The sequence below is a fragment of the Colletotrichum orchidophilum genome (genome assembly GCF_001831195.1).
Source record: "Colletotrichum orchidophilum strain IMI 309357 chromosome Unknown Scaffold_46.1, whole genome shotgun sequence".
Classification (NCBI taxonomy): Eukaryota; Fungi; Ascomycota; class Sordariomycetes; order Glomerellales; family Glomerellaceae; genus Colletotrichum; species Colletotrichum orchidophilum.
The window spans coordinates 228,303-254,188 of record NW_019173002.1 but is presented as its reverse complement, the minus strand read 5'-3'; the positions used below and the strand labels follow the sequence as shown (position 1 = coordinate 254,188).

Sequence of the window (25,886 nt, the reverse complement as noted above, 5' to 3'; positions counted from 1 at the left end):
TTCGATCATCCCAACCTTGAAGAGAATTGGCGGACGCCAATCCAGTTGGTTCGGTCAAGACGGCGTGACCTGCCCGTTGCGGTCCAGCCCGAGACGGCCCGAGACGGCGGTAAGAACCCATGTCTATTGACTGCGTTTAAGGCGTGCTCAGCTCGTTTCGCGACCATTATCTCGGGTCTGTTGGAGTAGATAAGCGTGTGTTGGTTAACCAACTTGATTGGCTTGCTCATGGCCTTCTGATAGGCCCCTTGTCCAACCTGCTACCAACAACATGTTGTCATCAAACTTCAAACAACCCCTGCATTTGAAATCGGCCCCAGTATCTCAATGAAGGTTGATGATCCTGTCAACGTCAACTTCGATTGCACGACGCTGCCCCACAATGCCAGGGTCGCAGCCTCCAAAGCCCGCGTTCTTGCAATGAGTCTGCCTCGTCGAGGCGCATTCACAGGCAGAAGTTGCCAAGGGTGGGCGATGAAGGTTCATTTGTGGGCCGACGGAAATCTGTCCCAAAAAAGGATGTACGTCCAACTCCTCTTCCGCAATTCCTCTTTGTATAAATACCTCTTGAGTTGAATTCTCCGGGTGTGAACTCTACAGAAATCAAGCCTTCAATTCATATTGAAATACTCTCCAGGAGATCTCGCCACTCTACTATTCTTTTTCCAAATATCTCCATTCAATTCCAACTCTTCTTGGTTCATAAGTCTAGAAATCTCCCTCTGAATTCGCAAGCATATTCTTGTCTCGAGTATGGCTCAGTCCACTGCCATCCCAAGCTCATCTAGATTGATCGAGTTTGAAAGCAAGCCGTCACGCTTGGCAATGTCGCCCATCGGATCCAGCCCTGTGCCAAAGGACTACGAGTCGCAGGTCGACTCGGCCGTTGACTCTGTGGCTTATTTCTCCTGCTCTGACAAAGTTTTGGACAAACAAGACAGAGCTGGTGTCATCCCCGAGAACCCTTTCGATAGCGAGAGCAGTAGAGTTCTGTTCGATGCCATTGATAAGCTTCAATCTTGTGGTGTCAGCCAAGAGCTTGCTATTCCTCAGGTAAGTCGACCAATCCCCTAGCATTCGTGCAATTCTATTGAGCTGATACGTTTGCAACACAGTTGGTCATTGTCGGTGGTCAGTCTACAGGAAAGTCATCCCTCCTCCAGAGCTTGACCGACATTCCCTTCCCTGTTGGTTCTGGCTGTTGCACTCGTTTTGCAACAAGGATCGTGTCTCGGAGAACTGCGCCTGGAAGTCACAGTTCTATCAAAGTGACAATCGTTGAGCCTGATGTAACCGATTTGTTTGACTATCCACCGGACGACACTTACAAAAACTTTCCGCCTTATGTCACCGATCATCTGGGTGTCGAAGAGTTTACACAGCTTATGGAAACCGTACGTACTGTCAAATCATCTCTTGGCTGATGCTGTCTTTGACTAATTTTGCACTTAGATTACCAACAAGTACATGGGAATCAAGAGAGGCCAAGGACGTGATGCGAAGAATTTTGCTTCTCAAGTTCTGCGGATTGAGCTTTCGGGCCCGTCCCGATCACACTTCAGCATTCTTGACGTTCCTGGCATCTTCTCTTATGCTCACGATGTCAATGAAGACGAGGAGCACGGCGTGAGGCAGATGGTCGGGGAGTACATGAAACAACCAGCAAACATTGTGATGTAAGTAAAGCCTCAGACTGATGGCTTTGACAAGACTGATCAAAAACAGATGTGTGGCTGCTGCTACAGCAGATTTGTCGACTCAAGAGATCTTCAAGATGGCTGCCAATCTAGTCGACAAGAAGCGTCTTGTCGGAGTCTTTACGAAGTGCGATAGGCTGGAGAACCCAACCGAAGTGAGTTGCTGCTGGTTTCCATTTCGGGTGAAATACTGCTGACTTCCACCAGGTTATTGATATTGCCAGTGGATATGGCAAAGACTCGGCCAGATCTATGAAGGACGGTTGGTTTGTAGTGAGAAACCGATCTGACGCCGATGGTGACGACTTTGACGTCAAAGAAGCTGAACGCAAGCTCTTCAGCCACTCACCTTGGGACAAGATTCCAGAAAACCGAAGAGGGTCTGTTCAGCTCCAAAAGCACCTTGGCAACCTTCTTTGTGCGCAGATTCGAGGAAACTTCCCTTCGATCCAAGAGTCGGTCCGGAGACTGTTATTGGATGCCAAGGACAGCAGGAGAAGTCTAGGAGAACCGCGCCCAAGCCACCATCTTCGCCAGCAGTACATCAGGGATGTGGTTGAGAAATACCACAAAATCGCAACCAAGACTCTCAACAGCCCCGGATCCTTGTCTGATGACAACCTACGTGTAAGAGGATTGGTGCGTCAGGCGAATGAGAGCTTCACCGCAGAGATGCTGGCACATGGTCACACGCACACGTTCGAAGACCGAGGAATCGATCCCATGGTTCAGCTTGCCGACACTATAGCCTCCTTTTCCGATCATGGGCTATTGACAACTGGAAGTAGAAAAGTTGCCGACCTAGAGCATGCCACGACACCACCCAAAACACCGCCCAAAATACAAGGTCCCACGCGTCAGCAGCCAACTAAGTCTCATGTCGCCCGCGGAACACCGCTCGTTGATGAAATCCGCGAGCAGCTCCACATTTGGCAAACGACAGAACTCCCAGGGATGGTGAATACACAAGTCATTCAGGTTCTTTACAAGAAGCAATCAGAACACTGGGAACGCATTGCAGAACAACACATCGAAGCCATTGCTAATGACGTAGAGTTCGCCTCTAACTGGATTCTCGAGGACGTTTGCTCTCCCGACAGTTGCTCGAAAATCCTGTTCGAGGAACTCTCTCGAGCCCTTTCTCGCTTCCAGCAACAAGCTAAACAGAAGGCTCTTCAAGAGCTCAAGGATCACTGCCGACGAGAGAGGGAGGCTCATCTTCAGACAACAGACGCAAGGTTCCATGAAAGGTTGCAAACGTTACGGACTGTTCGACTCATCAGAGCTTTCTGCTCGGGCCCATCGCTGACGGAACATCTCGATATGAACCGCTCAAAGGCCCTTTTCCATCATTTCCATCACTCTATCGAAGGCAACATGGTGAGAGATGTGCATGATGTTGTCAAGGTCTATTACGAAGTAAGTGGAGCCCCCAATACTCTTATGGCGGTCAAAGTTTTCTAATACAGGCTCCAGCTTTCACTTGAGGCTTTCATCAGATACATCACCAACGATATTGTCGAGGATTTTGTGTCTTATCGCAAGGGACCGCTCATGGGATTGTCGACGGACTGGGTTTTCACGTTGACTGATCAAGAAGTTGAGAAGCTCGCTCGCGAGGATGATGAGACAGTACGAAGACGCTCTCACTTTGACGGGGTCATTAAAAAGCTCGAGTCTGCGCATGAAATAGCCGAGAAGGCTAGGATCCATACACGGAGTCTTGGAGATCTGTGAGCTTGTCTCACTAATCCCGCAAGAGGCTTGAACGTGTGACATTAATGTGAGATAGAAATGTTTTGATTGATGATTTAGATCGATTGAGTTTTTGCCTTTCTCCATATCCCTGCCGAAGTACCTCAAGCATTTATGCCAAATACGACTTGTTTCCAATATGCCTTAGTCACGCCGATCATCCCTTTCGTATTTCCTCGCAATAGCTGTTAGCAAGCCCAGTCTTTTGCTCGGCTATTCACGCCGGCTTGCTAAACGATTGAAATAAGTCGATCTTGCTTATTTTACTCATCATGTGTAGCACAAAATACGCCGAAACGATTGATGTCTGTCCATCCTACTAAACCCGTTCCCTTGCTATTTACGTCAGTAGATGACGGCGTGCAGGAACCCCCTAACAATTGAGACTCCCTGATTCCTAGACATGGACATTCCTCCACCTCGATAAAAAATTCAACCTCTTTTTTGGATCATATGCCTGCAACGGTTGGTCATGGGTGGGTCGACTACGTCGCAATGTTAATGGTGGTGGAGAACATGGGCAATACCATGCCCAGCCGGATAGCTTTAGCATTTTCCTATTCCGATTTTCAATGTTCTCTTGGTTTTATTAAAATTGGTCCCATACTCGTAGAATATTTAGAAGATGATACATGCCAAACTTTGTCAGTTTCTTTGATTGACTGCCCAAGATAGGAGGAGTCCGTTCCGTCACACTAAACAGGCAAGCCCAAGTACCTGGATCTACTTTTTGCCTACAATACAGTCTTTGCCTTCAGGCTCCTCATTGGGATACAGAGCAGTCCACAAGGGAATATTTGGAAGCCAATGAGTCTTCTTGTTGCGGAGCAACTTAAAGCTCTAAGACAGCCGTGTGTACGCCCTATTTAGGCCCCAGGTTTCCCCTCGGCACAGCAGAGTCGTCATGTACTTCCCAGCATCATAACCATTTACTGACGAGATATGAACTCGGTTTCCGCAACGTATTCAAGAGTTGATCAGCATCAGTTGATAATTATCGACCTGGCTTTTTAATGTGAGATAGAACCAACATATCAATCAGGCTGGACCAAGATCTTGAGGCTGAGTCCGACGTCTGATGGTCCAGGTGAAGCTCAAATTGCCAAGATGGTACATAATCAGCAAGACGGTCCTACGACAATACGCTCATCAAGCTTTTGTATGGGTACACCAAATCCAAGCTGAAGACTCCAGAAAGAGTCCTGAAGCTGGGGAGGAATTTTGAATATTTAAACAACAAGCTTCCCGCTTCAGGTTTCCCATTTTCATCTGTCATCACACCACAACACCTCTACAGCCAAAGACAGCAACCATCGGACTCTTTCCCTTATTTCCACTGCTTGGTTTCAAATTCCACAATAAAGGCCAGCGTACTTCTTCTCGCCCCGATCCTGGGATCCTGGCAAAGAGTAGCCTGGCTGCTATTGCAATTTTCGGCGATAACGACGCCGGCGCCTTCTACGAACTATGGTACTGGGACGGTCCCTCCACAGACGAAGACATTACCCCAAAAACCCCCGCTAGCTTGCAGGTGCTCATGATTCCCCATGCGAGACGTCCGGCCGCAGAGTCATCTTGCACTTCGCTGACAAGAGCGGCCGTAATCCAGCTCAACATTTCAAAAGCGGTGAATGATGGAGTAATGAGCTCCTAGTCGTCTATTATTCTTGCTAACCTTGAGTCACTATGTACTTACTTTGTTGCATGTAAGCCATCATCGAGAACTACTAGGGCAAAACCATCGAGGTCGGTCCTGAGCGTTGCCATAAATTCAGGGGCTGCAGCTTCAACTACTTAGGTACCTAAACAGGAACGCCTGGAAGTGCGACTTCTAAGAGCTCAGTTCCTAGCTTCGAGCTTGGTAGTCTGGTCCCGCTGGGCGATGTGCAGGGAAGGGGGAATTGAATTGAGGATTAGGGGTAGTCACTTTCAGATTCAATTGCTCCGGGAAAAGAAGACGTGGCTCTTGGTGACTATCTAGAGGAGCAGCTTCGACAACGACAATGAGGTAATTGATGAAGCTTTTACCACTGGATAATGTATCAAAATGAGATGCATAACCGCCAAGTTAAGTTCGAGTCCCTCCATTTCCCATGTGATCTGTATTCTTGAGGGTATGCAGATACCTCTCGTAGACATGACGAAAGGGTCGTGTACTGCTGAACATGCATCATACATATCGCCAGATTTCAAATAATCAAAATTGGGTCGAATGGGCCCCAGATATCACCGAATATTGTATAATTTCACCCGAAAGACATGAAGTAGCAGCTTGGGATGTTCATTAAATTTAAAACAACCTACCTAGGCATAGCTTTTCATGCATGGGTCTCTACCGTCCTGTGTGGATCCTAACTTGGTAGCTTATACGACCATCGGTCGCAAATCCCGTTTCTTGGTGGCCCGGGTCAACGTGGTCCCCCATGGGGTTCGTAAATATCCTTTGTGGTAACCGCTAGATAGAGTTTCCTGGTGGCGTGTTGCCCGGACCGAAAAGTCAAGTCAAGAAGTGCGGAAAATCGGCTAGAAATTGGGCCCCTGGGAGCCGCCAAGAAGCAAATAAAGGGCTCAGTCAGGGACGTGCCGCGAACATGTTGGGAAGCCGAAGCGCCGCATGAGCGGTTGCAGATTCCTGTCCGGGATTTCCGTTTAGGGCAAGCCGGCTTCAAGACCCCAAGAAACACAAAAAGAGACTCTTGTCAGCCCGGTTGGAGATGAGATGGTGTGGTTTCCGTTGGTCCAGGCTGTCCAGTTGCGTCGCAATGGTGCCTTTTTTGCATTCCGGGGGCGGGGGCGGGGGCGGCCGGCTATCCTGGGGATATGCAGGGTAACGAGTAAAGTTTATGGGGGGGCACCCATCAACACATAGGTAGTGTCTGAGGCTCACGAAGCCGCGCAATACTTCACGCTAAGAGACTGATTGATCTTTATTTGACAGTCGGATTCCTTAAGCCGGGAACACTAGTCTGTTGAGCGGGTAAAGTCCATTCTTGGCGAGTACTGGGTTGCAAGTGGACAGTCGTTTTCGCCCCCGAGTCAAACCCGAGATATTGTAAGCGCTACCTGAGCTTGCTGGCGACTCCGGGCAAAGTCCGGGAGGCAAACGAGCGTGCTCGAGTGGCGATGGGCTCCTAGTTCCCAGCCATCAACTTGCTGACGTCGGCGGCAATGGCCAATTCCGATTTCAATGTTCGATTAGTACTTGCAAATCACAGTCACTGTTGCAGGAAATGATTTCGGGATGTTTGGAAAACTGAATGATTTGTTGTGGTATCTATGCTTGAATCTAGATGAACTAGTGGTATCTCAACAACGGTCGAAGTCCTGCAGACTTCATAAAAAAAATAGGAATTAATGACACCGGATATCAACCCGGGCCCAAGTTGAGAAGGCCGGAAAATCGCCCGGCATGGGGACATAATTCGTAGAAATGGGGTATATCGCTTTTAGGCCACCCAGGGAACTAAAATGCGCAATTTTGAACGTGAGATGGAAACCGCCATCTAAGACTTCTCTTCCTTCTCAACGTTCTGCGTCTCCTCGTCCTGGCGCTGCCACAGGCCGTTGGGCTCGCCGCTGCTGGTGCTGCCCTCGCGACGGTTCTCGCGGGTGGTAACGTGCCCAGTCTCCTTGACGTCGTCATAGTTGATGAGCAGCTCGCCGTTCTTGCCATAGCGATGGGGCTCCTGGCGAGCGACGTCGACGACATCGAAGGCGCCCTTGAGCCCGGGAGACGCCTTGGCGAAGATGGAGTCCATCTCCTCTAGGGAGCGGTACGCGGTCTCAGGGAAGAAGAAGTAGGTGACGGGGACAATGATGGCGTTGATAATGGCGAAGATGGTGTAGGTGTGGTGCTTAATGGAGTCGAAGGCAACGGGAGTAATCATGACGACCTATTGTTTCCACATTAGCATCTAGTCCCGAGGCTTTGAAGATTTCAGACAAGAACTTACCATGAAGTTGAAGATCCAGTTGGCAGAGGTGGAAAGAGCGTTCGCAGGGGCGCGAATACGCAGGGGAACGATCTCGGCGGGGTAGAGCCAGGTCATGCCGAGCCAGCCAATGGCGAAGAAGGTGTTGAAGACGAAGAGGAAGACAATTCCAGTAATCTGGCAAGCGTAGTTATCCTTTTGGGAGTTCACGCCGGCGAGGATAGCCATGGTAGCAGCCTGACCGACGGCACCGAAAAGCATGAGCTTGCGGCGACCAACGCGCTCAACGAGGAAGACGGCGGGCCAAGAAGCAATGAAGTACTCGGTTCCGTTGAGAGCAGCAAGCAAGTGGGACATGAAACGGGTCATTCCGAGGTTGGAATAGATGACGGCGGCATAGTAGGTGATGAGGTTGATACCGCAAATCTGCTGGAACATCTGGTTGACGTACCCGAGGCAGGCGCGGTGGAAGTTGCGGTTCTTGTCCATGGTGAAGAGGTCGCGGAAGCTACCCTTGGACATCTCCTCAACGGTCTCCTTCATCACAATGTACTCGTTCTTGCAGTAGTCGTCGTCCTCGGGCAGATTGGCGATGGCAGCAATGACTTCCTTGGCCTCCTGGTCGCGGTTCTTGAGGATCAGCCAGCGAGGAGACTCGGGCAGGTTCCAGACAAACGCCAGGATGAAGATGCAGAAGAAGATTTGCAGAGCCAGGGGGAACCGCCATGCGACGGAGCCGGGGGCGAAAGACATGCCGAGATCGATCCAGTACGAGATCATGATACCACCGCTGATGAGGGCGCCCTCAATCATCACGAGCTTTCCGCGCTTGTGAGACGAGCAAGTCTCAGACTGCCAGGTAGGGACTGTTGATGTGTTGCCGCCGTTTCCCAGCCCAGTGATGATGCGTCCGATGATGAGGTGCTCGATGGAGAAAGCAGAGGCCTGGAGAGCAGCTCCAACAATCATGATGGCGGTACCGAGGATAATCATGCGCTTGCGACCAAGAGGGTTTCCGATGAAGATAGTGATGATAGCGCCGAGGAAGCAGCCTAGGTTGTAAGAGGCGACGGCAATACCCTGGTTGGTAGAGCGCGTGCTCTTGATGCTCGGGTCGAGGCCGACCTCATCGGGGTTGATGGTAGGGAACTGGGACTGGAAGGCAGGGAGAGTGAGAATACCACCAGTGACACCCTGGTCTGGATGAGGAAGTCAAGTCAGTCCATGTTACTTGATCGCTTTAGAGTCAATTCCTCGATGTCATGTCAGAACTAACCGTATCCGAAAAGCAAGAAGTCGCATCCTGCGATGATGCTGATGGCCCAATTAAGGCTCTTGCCTCTGAGGCCAAAGTAGTTGAGCTTGCCCATCTTGAAGACTCTTTCACAGCGGACAGTATTGGATTGACGTGTTCCAGACAATGTCGAATGCTGTAGGTCGCAGATCGGTGGGTGAAGGAAATGGGGTTGAGTCGAGTTGAGAGGTAACAACAAGAAGATCAGATGCGAATTGAGATGGCGAACGTGTCGACCTTATAGATGTAAATCCCAAACCTACCGCGGCAGGGTAAAGATCGGCAACATCAGCGCGCCGCCAGGAATTACTTCCTTCTCCTCACCTCTCACGCTCATACCACGAGACGCAAGTACATGCCCCGAACCTGCACTGACATGGTAACATGGCTACTCGTGCCAGCCTCGGACCCTGGCGTTTGGCTGTTTACACCGAACCCAGAAACCCCCCGAGTAGCCAATCCCCAGCCTTTCCCCAAAAGGCTGCCCCGATTTCCCCCAATCCCTGTGCGATCCAAGATCCCTCTGGAGGGGAATGGGGACATTCTCCGGCCTTGAGGGGGGAATAACGACTCCACATCCGGTTCCACGGGGGTGGTGGACGATGGGGACCCAAGGGAAGGACACAAGGAACGGTGGTGACATGTCGTCAGGCCCGGCCAAGACGCCGTCATGGAACGCGCGGGGCCAGTTGCAGCCAATACGGCGCCGGGAAGGGTAAGAGTTTTGCGGGCTCGTACTTCACAAGGACGTTGCAATACGGTGGCTTCACCGCTCTAGGACGCGAAAACCCTCGTGGATATTCCGTCCTATCGCGCGGCAGAATTCGGAGAGAGACCGACGCGAAGAACGGTACTTTGCACGCTCGCCAAAGGATAAGGCACCAGTTGCGAAAGCGGAGCAAAAAGTACCTAAAAGAGCCGCAATTGTGTCCATAATCGTACATTGTCGGTGGAGTTTAGATGGAGAAGTACTGGAGACTACGACGTCATACCTTGAAGACTTTGATAGGAGACTGATAAGTAATGCAGAGGAAAAGTACCCCGAGGAGCCCTTTGTGCATCCAACATCTAACTTGAGCCAATACCGTTGGTTCAGTTAGACTTGTGTTGGAACTTGACTATTCCTGTCCGAGCGGCGCCGTCTGCGAGTCAGGGAACCCTGTGCGAACCCTGCGACAACTTTGAGCCGACCGCCGCCGCCCCCCTCGAGAAGCGCCGAGGACACGGGACTTGGCTGCTTGGTAGGAACTTGGAGGGAAGGGTAGTATCGGCGCCGCTGAGAGCGCTTGCAGCTGCGGATTCTGACTCTCACACTCTTTGCTCGCCCAGGGTATATGATGTGTCTCTTTGGCTGCTTTGGCAGATTAAGTTGGACCCGCGGTCGTGGGGACAACAGGCAACAGAACCAGGTTTCAAGTTGCAAATACTCGCACGCGATTTGTCAATGTCGGCAGTTGTTGGTAGCCAGGTGCGTCGACTCTGGTGGACCACATGACGTACTGGTCGGGGCTATTTGATCTTGGGGAATAGATTTCAGATTTCTCTTTGCCTGATTGTCGAGATTCCCATGTCGAGAGTCAACCAGATGGTGGATGAGCCGAGCGCTTGGCGTCAGGATCAAAAAAAAAATATAGACTTTGAGCTAAGAGTAAGCACAACAAGCACAAGCTTTGACAACGCGATTTGCGGGAATTGGCACTCTGCCAATATTCTTGTCAGTTGCTTGTTCACTGCCTATCCCTTGGTATTGTGAATTCTCAATTCTTGTGCCCTCCAGTCTCCAAAGACAATTGCGGCTAACTGTGGAGGCTGTTGGAGCTAAAGGTGGATTCTCTATTCCGATCTATCCCTGTGCCCAAGTATCACGGGATGACGTCGCCAATGTAGGAGTTTTCTTTCTCTCGGCATTACCGCATCGGGTAATCCGAAGAGGCGCGCCAGGCGCACCAGCAGACGAGCCAAGCCCACTGCAAGACGACTGAAACTCGCACCAACACCAATGAAAGACGACGAAAAGCCTCAAGGGCCCCGGTGTAGACGACGGAACAACTCACGGGCCCTTGATTCCTCGTTGAGAGTCCGTTTTTTACCCGCATTCCCGCATGAACTGGAGAAACGGACCTGTGGTGGTGGTCGACCGTCGAACCGTGAACGCCCAGTCAAATTTCCCCCCAAACCCAAAATGAACTGACTCGGGGGCCCGCAAGCAGGCAATCTGTTGGTTGACTCTTTCGCAGAATGGGCAATGAAGCCGATGTTGTACCTCCTTGGCGCAACAATTTTCTGCATCTTATCCGTTTGCCAGGCATCTATATGTACGCTGACGTATTGGTAGACTCGGCGGATGATCACTCATCAGACTTTCTGAGACTCTCAAAACTCTTTGGAGACCGTTTCGACCTCGTTGACTCTATCAACGACATCAACGACAGGACAAGAGTGCCGCCGATCTTAGGTTACCAACAACTTGGTTGAACAAAGCTGTCAACTGTCAACTGTCAAGGGCCCCTGGCAGAACGTGGTTTCCATGTTCTGTTTCAGGCCGCTCATTTTCCTATGTTGATGTACGCGTAGCACACGCATCGTCTATCACTGCAATTTGTTTAGAGATCTTCGTCCCAGTACATGTTTTTGGGGGGCATCACATCGTTAACCCAAGAAGGCAGGACCCTGACTCTGCATTCTCTTTGGCGTCTTGGACGGATTGTCTGTACCGCCCGTCTCCACACATCAGGCGAGAAGTGCCTGGCGCATGGGAAAACCGGGGCCTAATCTGCGCGTCTGCGATGTGTCTCCAATGGCAGAAGCCTGGTTCATTGACCCCGAAAAGACAATAACCACCCATCGGTAATCTGGTGCCGGAGTCTGAGTCTCATGGATCAGGAAAACTTGTGTGTTTTGGAAGGGGGCCTAGGACTCAGAATCACAATTCCACCACAGGAAAGACCAGACATGTTTGAGATGGCAATACTCCTGGGTAATCAGGTGATTGTCTTTTTCATCGAGTAAGGTAATTCGTACTAAATGTAATCGACAAATATGTAATCGAGAAATCCGAGCCTCATCTTGCCGCTTCTGCCCGTGTTGTTGGAAAATTCGCGGGTGGCGGGAGTGCCAACCCGATAACATCGCCGATTCACCGGTCCGGAAAATTCTGCATCCTCGGCCCCACACCGAGAAACCAAGTTTCTTGTACTTGAAGTGGATCGAGATCCTGGATGTTACTGCTAAAGAAAACAGAGCCTGTCACAGTACTGAGATAGACCGTCGGAGTCGTAGTCCGGCTTGAGGCAGCCCACGGTGGACTCTCTGGCTGTCACTAAGGAAAACTGGAGATGAGGGGACGAGAGGACCTGAGGAGAAAGAAGGAGGAGGGGCGCCGGTTTGGGTCACAAAACGGTGTGACACAGTTGAACGAACCTGTGGTCCTGTGGTTCTGCCCCAAAACAATGGAGGCATCCCATTTTTTCTGCACTCTCTGGACCACTGGTAATCCAGAACACACAAGAACCATCATGTGACGCAGCAGCAAGGTGTCTAAATCGACTTCACAATTTCACGTCAGCCGCGCGGGCGCACATCGGCCCTTCGTCGCTACAAAACGTCACGCGGGATTGGACTGCAGTAGTTTCCGCATTAGGGGATCGAGACTGAGAGGCGTCGCTTAACGTGAGCCGCGAGCGCCACACCTACGGTGAACGTTCGTTCTTGGGCCCTGGTCTTTGGTAAGGGGTCTTGGCTTCGGATCTTGAAAATGACGTCGTTTCCTGGTGACTGGTCCCACACTGTCGGTTGTTCTTCTAGCCTGATGCAGATGGATTTGATATGAAACTTCTTACAGCAACGCGATAGTGGCGCCGCTAGGCCGGAAAGCTGCCGAAATGTTCCTTAACAGACTTTTTACGCCTTGGGAGCAATTGCTTGGCAAAGCATTCGTAATCCGTCATTCCTTTCGCGGGAACTCCTAGTTTCATCAAACAAGGCAATCGGTTGCCATGTGTGATGACGACAGTCCGCCCTGAGATTCGAGAATGCCTAGGTCTCGTTCCTTCACAAAATATTTTGGTTTTACAAGAGCTCAACGGTAAAACCTCCATTTTGAAGAATTGGGAAGATTCTAGACGAGGTCATTTCTATCCCTCCCCCAACCACACAGATGAGTTATTGAAACTTGGAGACAACGGCTCCATGATAAGCTTAACACTAGACTTCACACACTTTCTAGGCTAAGACCAACACCAGATCGACATGATCACCCAGCGCCCCTTTTTAAATGCTCGAAAGTCCGGTCGAGACTTCTCGTGATCCCGCAACCCGTAGTCTGCCGTTGAACTCCATGGAAGGCGAGTGCGGGTCAAGGTCCCGTTGTACAAGGCCCTTGCGGGGGCTCCACGCCGAAGCTTCCGGCGAGATACGTATTGCTCGCCCGGAGAAGGTGGGCTCATTGGTGACTTCAGGCCGAAAGGGGGGGCCGGATGACATCCCATCGGGCCAGGTTTCGTTGAGTCTTGGCGATGGACTGGTGAATGAGATCTTCCATCAATGGTAGAGCTCAGGGATGGAATTTAGGTATATCTTGTCTAGAATCACTAAGCGTACGGGTCTCATTCATCAGGTACAACTGACTCAAATGCTAACCGTAATAGATCAAAAATCGAAAGCAGACTGAATTCACACTCAGTAGCAAGTCAAATAGTTGCGGCCTTTGAAGAGTTTGAAGAGTTTACTAGAAGTATAAGGGGAACCTTTTGGTGAGACCCTTGAGATATGCTCCTTTCTCTTTCCAGTTGTTGATCGGAGTTAAAGATGGGAAGGGACTCAACTTGCTGATAACTCGGCGAAATAGATCGCAGGTCACGTATAGTAACTTCGAGTTTACATGTACTGCCGTAGTTGCAGGTCCTTTATCCATGCTTTTGAGTTTTGTCTCATGTACCTGCAAGTCAATATCTTCATCATGAATTAGATTGCCTAGATACTTTGTGCGAATGTTTTGCTTGAAGATAGGCTTTTTATACTGCGCCTCCGAAATCAGCGCTATAGAGCATCCACCTTCCTGCAGGGAGAGCGAACATCGATGCAAGATCCTTGTTTTGGGGCGGTGAATGTGAAGGAGTATGAAGTAGAAACTAGTGTATATAAAATGGGAAATGAGGACGGCCCTTCACTCAAAGCAACTCCAACAACAAATCAACCAACCAACCAAATTGATCAACTTTCAAAAAATCTCCAGCCAACCAACTACAGGGCCAAATTTGAACTAGTTGCTTTGAGAGAAGAATGAGGATGGCAAAATGGCAAAGGACGTTCGTCACGAGGCCTGGGCCCATGATTCGACTGGACATGTATGTACTGCTGACTTTCCCTCGACGAAGTTAAGATTCCAACTATGTGCCCTATTTACAGCGTTCGAAGCTGCACTGGTCATCCTGCTTGGCAGAAGTGACGGTTTTTGCACAGATACCACCAAGTTGCGATGGAAAATGATCCTGTCGTTACGGCAGGCTCGTCAACGACCCGGTTGTCGCCCACAATCGTAGTAGGAAGAGTTTTGGCCAGAACAAGGCAAAGAAGACTGAGAGATGATTTGGTCTCGGTTACCAGCTTGAAATAGACGGCCAAACATTTTCCAGAATATCAAGGTGTTCCCTGCTGTTCCATTTGAGATTTTGAAAACATACCTCATATTCCCTACTCCTGATGTTTGTCTGAGCCATGGTAAGCTTGAATTTTATCCAATGCATAAATCTTATCGCGTAAAAACTCAAGCAGTGCAGCATGCACCAATAAGGTTGGAGAATTCACGGCGTTTCCCAACGTTCCAGTCAAGCCAAGCCGCCATTGCTCAGTCAAAACCCATTTCTCGGTCCGAATCTGGTATTCAAGTGAGAATGTCTCATAGACAGTTTTCGTTACCTTTGTTACACGACTTCCATATGATTGATGAAAGTGTCAAAGCTTTGAGGACAGAACAACAGGAAAGCGCGATGTGACATGCGAGTACTTCTACTATGTGCCCCATGTATTTTTGAGTAATTTGAGTATCAGTAGCTTCATGCATTACCACCCACTTAGTGAGGCTTTCGACTTGCATCCACCTTTGACTATTACTTTTACCGGGGAACCTTAATATGAGCTTTCCGAAGTCCCAACCAATCATTCCGATATTGGTTCCGCTAACGGACACTTTAAAGGATGGAAGTGTGTCAAAACCTCAAGTGATCGTATGATTATTGATCCAGAGAAGGCCCGAAAGATCCCGACATAAGTCCCCTTGCTCGAGTAGTAGACTAGAGTTTTGACGCAGATGACAATGCCGACCGCAACTCATAGGTCTGTTTCCCTTCCCCTGTGATAAAGCATCTTGGTCTCCACTAGAGCCCTCACTAATGTGTAGGAAGTTATGATTCGAGGCACAATAACATCAACAAAATCCGCGGCGGCTATCCGTGCCAAGGACAGCAGAATCCACAAGTAGCCGTGTGCAGGACTCAATAATTCGCTCTTAGAGTCTTTGCCTTTCAGTTCCTAGACTATAAAGGTAACTGATCTGCCAAGCCACGAGATGTCTTATAAAAAGAGACGAAACTAGTCAGCGCCGCCATGCGAAGTTCTGTGGTACCAAAAGGCCCAACGCACTGGCGTCTGATATGCCAAACGTCCTCGTCCCAAGTATCGGCACAGTCTACGCTAAATGACAGCCTCAAAGACAGGCGAATACGTTGCCTCCATCTGGTATCCTCGTCGGATCAAGTTGCGAGCGTGTGTCAGTAAGGCGAGAAGGAGGATCAAGCGGCTCAAAGTCAGCCCAAAAGTCATGGACCAACTGCATGGGGTATAGACATGCATCTACCATGTTGCGGTGTTTGAAAGGTCCAGACACCTAAGTTCTGAACACTGAGAGGGTGTACCACATCAATGTACAACATCAAAAGTCACGCTGTACCAAGAGCGGTTCGACTGGGTTGAGTTTTCGCACTTGGAACCGGCTGAGAAGTCCAACCCTTTTCGAGGTTTGATGGTGCGGCAGGAGAGGCCTCCGCTACCTCGCGGATCGGGTAGCCAGTACAAAAAGAGACAGCAGCGCGGGGGCGGGGGCGGGGTCTTAACTTCAATGATGCCCGCGTAATCGGCGACGGGGGAGATTGAAGACCGGCAGGCCATCGACTAGGTAGCATAGCATCAACCAAGCGTCTCGCCCGAATACGGCGCTTCTTTCCCACGTCCTCCCAAGTCGGGCATGTTTTACGTACTCGTCGAGACGATGATGGAGTGCGCGGCACCGCAAGTGGAATTGGTAATCTACCAAAAACCGGATCAGATCGGAATTCGTCCCCCAAAACACCAACGGAGTGAAGCATGGCAACCCCAGAGCCTGGTCAGTGGCCGGGGGTTCACAGACCGATCGCCGCGTTCCTGTCTCAGGTTTATCAATCTGTTCATGGACCTTCCATGTTCCAAATCTGCAACAAGCTTATTTGACTCCTCGGTACGAATACCTATTTCTGCCAAGCGTCTCGTGAATCGATATGCCGGACCTGCCACGATTTTAGGATGGCAGCTGACAGGAGGCCCTCCTCTTCCAGTTGGCGGGAAACAACCGACTTTGTGTGTCTCTAGGCGGGCCAAGACTCATGGTGAGTATACGTAGCATGAGTTTGCACGCGCCTAAGGTGGTGGTGTTCAAACCACGGGAACTGAAACTGTGCCTATCTGTGGTTGGCGCTCGGATTCAATAAAACAGTCAATTAAGATCTTTTGTTCATCTGCTCAGTCGGTATGGTTCGGTCGTGATCTGCAGGTCAATTAACCTTTCCAGGAGATCCACGGGTGCCCAAAGCTCGATCGTCAGATTGGATTCGCGGTGATTGAAGATCAGGTGAGGTTGGATTGTGGGAAAGATTTCCACGCGCAGCAGTTTGTAAAAGACATGACAGTGGCCGTAATACCAGGTGGCTTTGGTAACTCAAGTTGATTGTGTGTATCTGCAGTTGGTTTACCATTCTGACATGAACTTCGCTTGCGACGAGGTATTGCAACAGTATGTACCATAAATATATGAATTAGTATTTTGCCCACCCGCGCGGTGTCAACTTTGACTACCTTACTTTAGCGATCGATTGTTATGATCTGCTCGCATGCGGCGATAAACTGCACATGCGGAGACAAATGCTGGGCACAACCCAGGGATGATATGCACTAGCCGTTTATGGTGACGCGGCAACCCGCGGGATGGTTTGCACACCAGGGCATCGCTGGCTCCCAAGACGCATGCACGGAAAATGTATCTCATCATCATTCCGTAGATGGACTAGGCACCATTCCAATCGTCTCAGTCTGATTCATCTGAAGTTGAAGAATTGACACTTCGCCACTTGTCACAAGACGTCAGTCGTCACAGATGGCAGATATGTCTGTGTCATCCCAGCTGCTCGCAACGTAACGTTCGATTTCGGAGCTCATCTAGGGGCAGCTTCGTCTGGCCATCCTTCCCACAATGATACTGAGCGCGGTCCCTGGACTTAGCGAACATGTTTGTTTTCCAAAGCCCCACCCCCCACCGGCCGTGGTGTGAAGACAGTTTCAACCAGAAAACTTCAGGGGAGAGGATAAGCTCATCTGAAGTTTCCATGTGAAATTGGTATCAAGGCGAGGGGGCTGAGTAACTACTTGAAGATTTACAGCGTAGACAAATACATGACTTCATGAATAAAACAAATGTCCCACCCGGGAAAGTTAGTGCCGGAGTTCGACCCATGGTTTTCACTGCCCTCAGTTCAGCCTGGTTTTGATGTTCTGGAACAGCTTGGAATCCAAACATTAGTTGCACTTAATATCGACAATGTCGGCACATTCTTAGGGTGAATGGGATGACAGTTGACACCTTCAGCTCTCAAGATTATCGACGACGGGATTTCTGTGCGCAAAATGTCCGGGACGAAACCATCGCACAGTCCTCAGGACAGCCCAGCCAACAAGGCAGTTCGGGGTGTCATGAACTGCAAGCCATGTCAAGTTCGCAAGGTATTTGCTTCTACTGCCGCAAGTAAGATCGTTTTCTGATCGACACCACGCCATGTGTGCAGATCAAATGCGACAGAGCTTTACCTGCGTGTGGAGTCTGCCAACTCTATCAGAGATCGTGTTTCTACGGTATTCCACAGCCTCCGTCTCTACCGTCACCGTGCCTCAGAACAACTAATCATTAATATAGAGGGTGTGCCCAAGAAACGAGGCCCGAAGAAGGAGTCACTGAGTGCTTTGATCAAACGAATCGACGGCCTTGAGGAGCTCCTCAAATCCGACAAGACGCTAACTCCGCCTTTCTCCGATGCCGTTCCGGCCGATTTCGACGAACTGCACGTTTACAGCAATAGCTATCCTGAGCCATGTGGCTCTGCGTCATCTGACGTTTCTCCCTATAGCGCTTTCCACGAGGGGAGTTGCGGGACCAATGCGTAGGTTTATTCTTTGTGCAACCTTGCCGAAAACCTCTCCGATTGACACAGATTCAGCGAATTTCCATTCATCATCAATGCAGAAGGCTTGGTAGATACCTACTTCACGCATTTCCACCGCAATCCGTACCGCATCCTGGATGAAGAGGTCACTAGACAGAAGCTGAGAAACAACAACATGCCAAAGTCGTTGTTGTACGCTATTTGTGCGGTGTCCACAAGGTGCTTAGTACAACTGTCGGAGCGGTAGAAAGTGGAATGGAGCAAGTCTGACAGGCAAACAGGTTTTCGGAACAACCCGGTAGAAGGCCAAGCAGCCATGTATCTGCAGAAACCTATGCGTCTTGGGCTCTCAAGGACATGGAAGTAGGAGATCTCGCGGTCGAGAATTGCCAGGCGTTACTGCTACTAGTAGCAGCTTTTGCGGCAATGGGTAACGGCCGAAAAGCCTACAGCGTGCTCTGTGAGTGAACAGAGGCTCTGGGAAATTATCGTCTCCATGAACTAACGAAAAATTTGAAGCTCAAGCTGTGGGCGTAGTCATGGCGCTCGAGTTATACCAGGGCTTAGATCAGCCTAACGACTACAACCCCACACAAAGCAAGATGAAGAGGAGACTTTTTTGGACTTGCTACCTGATGAACGTCTTTGTATCAACATGGCTTGAGAGACCTTCGTTGATCGATGATACTCTTGTCAAAAGAACCATCCAGTCGTCCAGACGAATTTCCCAGGACGGCTGGCCGTCAAATAACGACTGCCCCCTCAACGTGAATCCTGAGCCAGTAACCGAGTTTGCAGACGATCCGGATAATGGACTACAGAAACTCGTGTGGGTTGCCCACATCCTTTCAGATGCCAATAGGTATCTGCTTGTCACCGACCCCACGACAGAAGCAGCATTCGGCCATCGTCACAAGATCCGACATGACCTCGATCTCTGGGCGGCGGACATCAGCCACAACCCCGATTACCTCTACCAAGGCTCCCGAGGCCAAGAAGCAAACACCATGCTCCAATGCCAGATCATCTACCACTTGGTACACTGCCTCATCTATCGTCCACTTCTCCCTCTGCATCTAAGCGAGCCAGCTGGGGCCATGATGATACAGCACTGGGTAGCCGAGGCAACAGAAGTCGCCTTTCGGCACGCGACAGCTATCATCGAGTTGATCGATCGTACCTTGCAAACAAAGTTCCTTAAACTCCCGGCCTTCATCTCCTACTGTGTATTTACAGCCGGAACCGTCCACGTCCACGGGATGCACTACACCAACGACCGCCACGAGCAAGGAACAGGAATCGGACTCCCCTCTTTTGCTAGCTCCCCGATGGCAGCAGAGACCTTTGCATCCTCTTCGGAACTTGTCAGCAAGTGTCTGTACCAACTCTCTGCCCTTGGCAACGAGAACGAATCTTCTCGAACGTTTAGAGCGTTCCTCGAGGAGCTCACAAAAGAGCATGCAAAGTTACTCGGAAAGGGTGCAGCTGGTTACATGCCCTTGCAAACCAACAAGTTCTTCGACAGATACCCTGTCGAACTACGCCAGAGAATTCAAGGCTTCCATTTCTGTTCGGTGCCATCAGGTACGACCGCTCAGCCGTACCCACCTGAGATTCCAGACGGTAGTGTCGGAAAGACGGGACTTCCATCGACACCTTGGGGATCGAACCCAAGCCACGCCGGCACCAAGATACCAGTGATGCAGTCTAGCACAAGCATGGGCCAGCGCATAGGACACGGCCCAGGCCACTTGCGCTCGTATTCAGACAGCACTTCGCTAAGCCAGACGTATTCGTTCGCAACAGGTGCGCCGGCCTCTCAAAGACCATTGCCCGCATGGCCGGGATTCCACGACGCGACACCGAGGCAAATCACCACCCACGGCGAAACACCCATGCTGGGCCCCTCGACCCAGCTCACGTCCCCACTACCTGAAAATGAGCCAGCTTTGACCGGCGAGCAGAGTACCTGGAGCGGCGCCGAAGGTTTCGGTGGAGGGGATGAACCGCTTGCTTACGACACCGTTCCAGGCGCTGTCACTACGGCAGGTCCGATGTATCAGCCAGAAGGCACGTTTGTACAATATCAAGCCTTCTCTGTATTATAGTTTTAGGAACCAATCAACATCTTACAAACCCAGACCAAACAAAACTAAATAGGGCGCACTTTAAGGTACCTCGGCTAAATTCAAGCTCGCTGGACTCAAAGTAGTTGCTGCCCTTCGTTGTTCCCTCGACCTGCCATGTCTTTTTCTCGTTCTTCACTCATTCCCCGTTCTTCTGACACAACTGCTCCTTTTTGGCCTTCGACGCGAAAAGCGGTCCGCTTTTTCATGACGAATACGACGTGTATGGGAAGCAAACTTTTTCTCCATTACCACGACATGCTGGCATACCATGACGCTTAACTCTATACCGATTCGGTCTTGACCGTGAGCGGGGGAAACATCCATCAGGCTCGTTGTTTTACCGGCTGTGGACGGGCATGTCCCTCGAGACTCGAGATCCATCTTGAACAGGATACTATACATTCCTGCTGGAGTAGATATCTGGAGACCAGTAAGAACATGCCAGAGGATGAGTTTAGGTAGGCTATCCAAGGATCAACATGTAAGTGAAGGATCGTCACCGGCCGACATCTGGTCTCAGATGGTCAGGTCAGGCGATAGCCGAGCACGAAAACGGTTCATAGTCTCAGGCAGGTGTTGATGTGACATGACAACTCTCACAGTAGGTTCGCGACGTCGGTGTCGAGTTGTCCAAACGAGCTCTTAGACCCGACCCGACCCGACCCGGTCTTCGGGATGTCTACATATTCGGGAGGGGGTATTTCGGCAATGATACGGATATCTACGTGCTACAATCGTGTCCGAGAAACCCTCAGCTCAAAAGTCAAACTTGTCCCTCATCTGTACCAACCCCTCACAACAAACAACGTTAGATTGGTCTTTGAATTTGGGATGGCAGGTTTCGAGGATCGGCCTTGTTACACATAAGTTAGACCAGTCAATTCTTCAGCCGTGAGTGGAGAAAGCTCAGGTGTCTTTTGGGGTTGTGGGGAAAAGGTTGGAATTAGACTACGAAACCAACATGTTCCAGCGCGGCCACCGTCATCTAAATACTAACAACCAAAAACCCACAATCATCAATTCATAACTCTAAATTTCCTTGACAAATCCAACCTCGACAACCCTATCCATGGCCAACCTCAGGTTCGCAATCTTGGCCCGGGTGTTATCCCGAATCCACAAAAACGTACCCAGGGTAAACCGCCTCACGATGCTCGTCCCCGTGCGCATGTGCATCTGCCCCTTGCCGACAATGTACAGCACCTTGTGCGAAAAAGCGCGGTCCAGCTTCGCCAGCTCCGCCGCAACCTTTTCGTCCCGCAGCTCCACGGGACCCTCCGTCTCCTCCCACGAGCCGTCCGTCGTCGTCTCCTGCTCGCTCGCGGCCGCGGCCTTGGCCGTCGCCTGCCGCACGATGAACTTGCGTACGTGCTCGTAGATGAGCGCGCCGAGATCCGGGCTAACGACCTCGTCCATGAAGCCTTGGCGCACGACGAGGCGGTAGCAGCCAGGCAGGTTCGCGAAGCGCGAGACGAAGAAGCGTTCCGTGTCTGGTACGGTGGGCACCTCGACCGGGTGCAGGTGGAAGAAGACGGCGACTTCGGGGAGGGCGCCGAGCTTGGAGGCAAAGTGTGTAAAGACGCTCGGGGTCTGGACGCCCGTCTTGTCGAAAAAGATGCCGAAGCCGCTGACGGGGGAGAGGACGTCGCCGCCCCAGCGCTGGGTGAGCGCCAGCATGCCCTCCTTGTTCTTGGTGACGAGGGTTTTGGGCTGGAAGCGGTCCTCGGCCTCGGCGCGCCATTGGTTCTCCTTGCCGAAGCGCCAGAGGAGGAACATGCCGGCCATGAGGGCGGAGATGAGGAGCGTGAACCAGGCGCCGTCGGGGACCTTATTCAGGGCCGAGGAGAGGTAGAGGCCGTCGAGGGTGGCAAAGGCCAGGGCCGGGAAGGCGATGAGCCAGACAGGGAGGCGCCAGACGAGGATCGCGACGAGGGTGACCATTAGGGTGTCGAAGAAGGTGACGAAGATGACGCAGACGCCGTAGGCATGACCTAAGCTGGTCGTATTGTTATATACGGCGGTGACGAGAATCGTGCCGAGCATGAGGAGCCAGTTGAGGAGGGGCACGTAGACCTGGCCGTGAAAGGTGGAGGATGTGTGGACGACCTTCATCTGGGGGCAGTACGACAGCTTCATGATCTGACTGGAGAGCTATGCGGATGTTAGCATGTGGTTTTCTTGGCACCCGTGAAGGTCGTGAAGGGGAGGATTTACCTGGAATGTGGCCGTGATAATGGCCTGCGAAGCGACAATGGCAGCCAACACAGCGAGGATCAAGCTGGGATACAGCATGCCCGGGGGGACGGTGTTGAAAAAGGGGTTGGTGTACTTCTCCGGCATGAGTGCGAGATGCGCAGCCTGCCCGCTGTACGCGAGGATCAGGCAAGGGTACGTCCACAGCAGCCAGCTCATCTGCACGGCGCGCATGCTAAAGGCGCCCAGGTCGGCAAAGAGGGCCTCGACGCCGGTGAAGCAGAGCAGGACGCCGCCCAGCATCCTCCAGCCTTCCGTCTTCTTCTCCATGAAGAAGTGGATGGCGTAGTAGGGGCTAAATGCCTTGAGGACGGTGTAGTCGTACTTTACGAGGTTGTAGATGCCGAAGGCGCCGTTGAAGCCCAGCCAGATGATGACGATGGGCGCGAAGGTGGTGGCGAGCTTGGTGGTGCCGAGGGGCTGGATGAGGAAGAGCAGGACGAGGATGCCGCATGTCGTGCCGACGATGGTCGAGGTGCTGATATCGGGCTTGACGACGGAGAGGCCCTGGATGGCGCCCAGGACGGACTGCGCCGGGGTGAGGATGCCGTCGGCGATGACCATGGAGACGGCCAGGACGCCGATGGTCTTGAGGAAGCCTCTGGTGAACTTGCTCTTTTCGATGGCGGAGCGGATGCCGCGCGTGACGGGGCGCACGTCCTGGGTGTTGTGGCGTTCGATGCGGACCGTTGCTTCTTCACGGGGATCGAAGTTGGTGATGTTGGCCTTGATTCGGGTGTTAGCACGAATATGCTACGACGATTGGGTGGCTGGCTGGATCCATCGATCGACTTACAAATCGGGTTAATAGCGAGTAGCATGAAAAGGTACCACCCTCGCCCTCATTGTCGGCGTGCAAGACGATGAAAACATATTTGAGGGTGACCATGAGAGTGAGGGACCAGATAACAAGAGAGAGAACCTGGGTGAGATCGTTCTTGTTGGGAACATCAGAGAAGGTGGAAGAGAACACATAGAGAGGACTGGGCACTTGGCTGTTAGCAAAACTAGAAGATCCTGTAGTTGTCATCTCCTGGATAACCTACCTGGTTCCAATGTCGCCGTAGATGACACCGATGGACTGATACGCAAGCCTTCATACAACGTCAGCACATAATTGCCTCAAGGCGGACGGATGAGCGCGTCACCGCCACCACATACCACATCAGCGTCGTGCCAGTGAACACCTGCTTCTTCCTCCCATCATCGCGGCGCCAATCATCACCGCCATCCTCGACCTCGACGTTGGATTCCCGCGTGAGGGCGCGCGAGAGGCGAATCGAAGCGACGCGGTGCAGCTCACGGCTCGAGTAGATGCCGCCCGCGATGCCAGAGCTGGAGCCGACATCAGGACGCGGCCATGTCGACCACTCGTCGGTGGTCGAACCCGACTTGTGCTTCTCGAGCTTGTCTTCAATGGTGATCTTGGGAGCGCTCGGGGTCGTGGGAGTACCTTGGGCGTCCATGCCAGGCGGGGAGGATGTTTCTGAAGGTGGAAGTCTGAGATGTGAAGGAGGATGCGAAGGGGCGCCGGCTTAGAGCACAGCGTGTGGAAGATGAGACCTTACAAAATAGCAGGTTTTGGGGGCAGGAAAGTGGTAAAACGGTGTCGTCTCAACAACAACGCGAAAACAAAGTTTCCTGCTGAAGACTGGGGGGCGACCGACTTCTTTAAGTCCCGGGACTTTGGAATGGGGGTTTGTCTCTAGTTGCCCTACCCTAATCTCACGATATCTTTGTCTCCAAAAAAACAAAGAAGGGCAAGTTGGAGGGAAGGGAGTGGGGGTGTCATGAGGATCTTGGTTCATCTTGCCCATCTCGGGGTCCCTCGAAGAGCCAGGCCATCATGGCGGTCAAGGCTAGCCCTGCTAGTGTAACGGGAATTCGAGGCATCCTTGAAGGCGCCCTAGTACACACGCGGTCTCTTCCTTTTGTCTTTTTAGCCCAGGAAAGCAAAAGCAAAAGCCACCAGCCCATCTTAGGAACCACTGGGCGGTCGACGACACCAACAACGACGGCCATCCCGGGGGAGGGGAAGGGGGGGGTTCCAGCCCCTCCCATCCCACTTCAAGTTTTCTCTACAAAGTTCCCACCTCGGGGGCTACTAATGGATTCCATGTGGCATGTGGCGTGCAGCTTTCCATATGCACATCTGCACGGGCTATCTGTGAACAGACGGGGATCCCTCTCCCTCCTGTGCGTAGGAGTGACAGAACCAAGATTGTCACAAGCTTCGATTTTGGGGTCAGGTCGGAAGCGGAGCGGCTGGTGAGTTCCTCCTCCGTGGGCGGTTCGCGTTCTTGTTCACGCGAAGTGCGGCAAGGTGTGCCGGGTAGGAGGGAGGCCGGACGATGCAGTGAGGGACGAGCGCCCGCTACGGTGCCGACATGCTGTAGGCTGTACGTGGTGATGATGAACGTTTCTCTGCATGCGAGTAGAGACTGTAGCAGGGGTAGCTTGAGCAAAGTTAGGGGTAAAGCGGCTCCTTCAGTCGGGAGATGGTGGGTTGGCACGAGTTGGAGAGTCTTGTAGACTAGGAGTGCGGTGCTCGCGGGACCCGCGCATGGTTGAGATGGTGTCCATATCAGACCGAGCCTTGCCGGTACGTCGAAACACGTCGCCGAATGATGAGGCTCGAACTCTGATTCGTGGTAGAAAAGGGTCGCGAGAGTGGTCACGGCGTCTCAGTCTCTCAGAAGCATTTGGAGCTGGATGCCATGTTGTCTCTTGCTAGAATCCTTAGCGCCTTGCAGCTCTCGACTTCTACCCCCTCTCGCGATGCTGGGCTGCCTGATGACTGAGACTCTGAGCTGGTCTCGCTGCACGTGCCAGTGTGCCAGTGGCCAATTTGTCGCCAAGGTCAGACTACAAGAGAGGAGGTGGGATGACCGCTTGGCCCATTACTTTTCCCCCTCCAAACACCAGAGCCAAGGCCGTGCCCAAAAGAGCCAAGTTGCGGGCGTTGGGGGAAATGATGTTGACGACGGGATGGATGGGGGGATCCAGGGACGATCTGTTACCGGCTCTGCACTTGGAAGCTGCAACATAATGCCTCATCCATTCTGGGACTTGCCCGGATGCTTGTCGTTGCCGTAGATGGCCCGGGCTGTGCAGGGCATGACTAGACCTGACGGGTAGAATGACAGACTCGGGAGGCTGGTAAGGGAGAGGGAGATGGGGAGAGAGAGAAGGACACAGGGACAAAAAGAGAGAAAAGAGCTAGGGGCAAAACAAAATGGAGGGAAGATGGGCGTTCGGGAGGCAGCCCAGGCCAAGGTACGAAGTAACCCGTACAATCCAATGGCAAAGCATTTGATGCAAACAAAGAAGGGGCGAGGTGGGAGGATGCAAGCGACAGCCCGTAG

General features: G+C 51.7%; 5 protein-coding genes across 5 annotated transcripts; 3 read left to right on the top strand and 2 right to left on the bottom strand.

Moving 5' to 3' along the window:
• Window positions 1-825: 825 nt before the first annotated feature.
• CORC01_06272 (vacuolar sorting protein VPS1) lies at window positions 826-3,434 on the top strand (the record flags this gene model as incomplete). The annotated part of the gene is made up of 6 exons (XM_022617913.1): window positions 826-1,053; window positions 1,116-1,394; window positions 1,453-1,676; window positions 1,726-1,852; window positions 1,905-3,116; window positions 3,174-3,434. The coding sequence occupies 6 exons, from the start codon at window positions 826-828 to the stop codon at window positions 3,432-3,434; spliced, it is 2,331 nt and encodes a 776-aa protein (XP_022475630.1).
• Window positions 3,435-6,955: 3,521 nt separating this feature from the next.
• On the bottom strand, window positions 6,956-8,754 carry CORC01_06271 (uncharacterized protein; the record flags this gene model as incomplete). The annotated part of the gene is made up of 3 exons (XM_022617912.1): window positions 6,956-7,345; window positions 7,406-8,583; window positions 8,661-8,754. The coding sequence occupies 3 exons, from the start codon at window positions 8,752-8,754 to the stop codon at window positions 6,956-6,958; spliced, it is 1,662 nt and encodes a 553-aa protein (XP_022475629.1).
• A 2,425-nt stretch (window positions 8,755-11,179) lies between these two features.
• CORC01_06270 (uncharacterized protein) lies at window positions 11,180-11,515 on the top strand (the record flags this gene model as incomplete). The annotated part of the gene is made up of 1 exon (XM_022617911.1): window positions 11,180-11,515. A coding segment is annotated over one exon (336 nt), but the record flags the coding sequence as incomplete, so codon positions are not given.
• A 6,091-nt stretch (window positions 11,516-17,606) lies between these two features.
• On the top strand, window positions 17,607-20,247 carry CORC01_06269 (fungal specific transcription factor; the record flags this gene model as incomplete). The annotated part of the gene is made up of 5 exons (XM_022617910.1): window positions 17,607-17,724; window positions 17,893-18,136; window positions 18,188-18,331; window positions 18,421-18,599; window positions 18,659-20,247. The coding sequence occupies 5 exons, from the start codon at window positions 17,607-17,609 to the stop codon at window positions 20,245-20,247; spliced, it is 2,274 nt and encodes a 757-aa protein (XP_022475627.1).
• Window positions 20,248-21,297: 1,050 nt separating this feature from the next.
• On the bottom strand, window positions 21,298-23,987 carry CORC01_06268 (potassium uptake protein; the record flags this gene model as incomplete). Its single annotated transcript, XM_022617909.1, has 5 exons — window positions 21,298-22,419; window positions 22,483-23,247; window positions 23,318-23,504; window positions 23,568-23,615; window positions 23,683-23,987. The coding sequence occupies 5 exons, from the start codon at window positions 23,985-23,987 to the stop codon at window positions 21,298-21,300; spliced, it is 2,427 nt and encodes an 808-aa protein (XP_022475626.1).
• Between the last annotated feature and the right edge of the window lie 1,899 nt (window positions 23,988-25,886).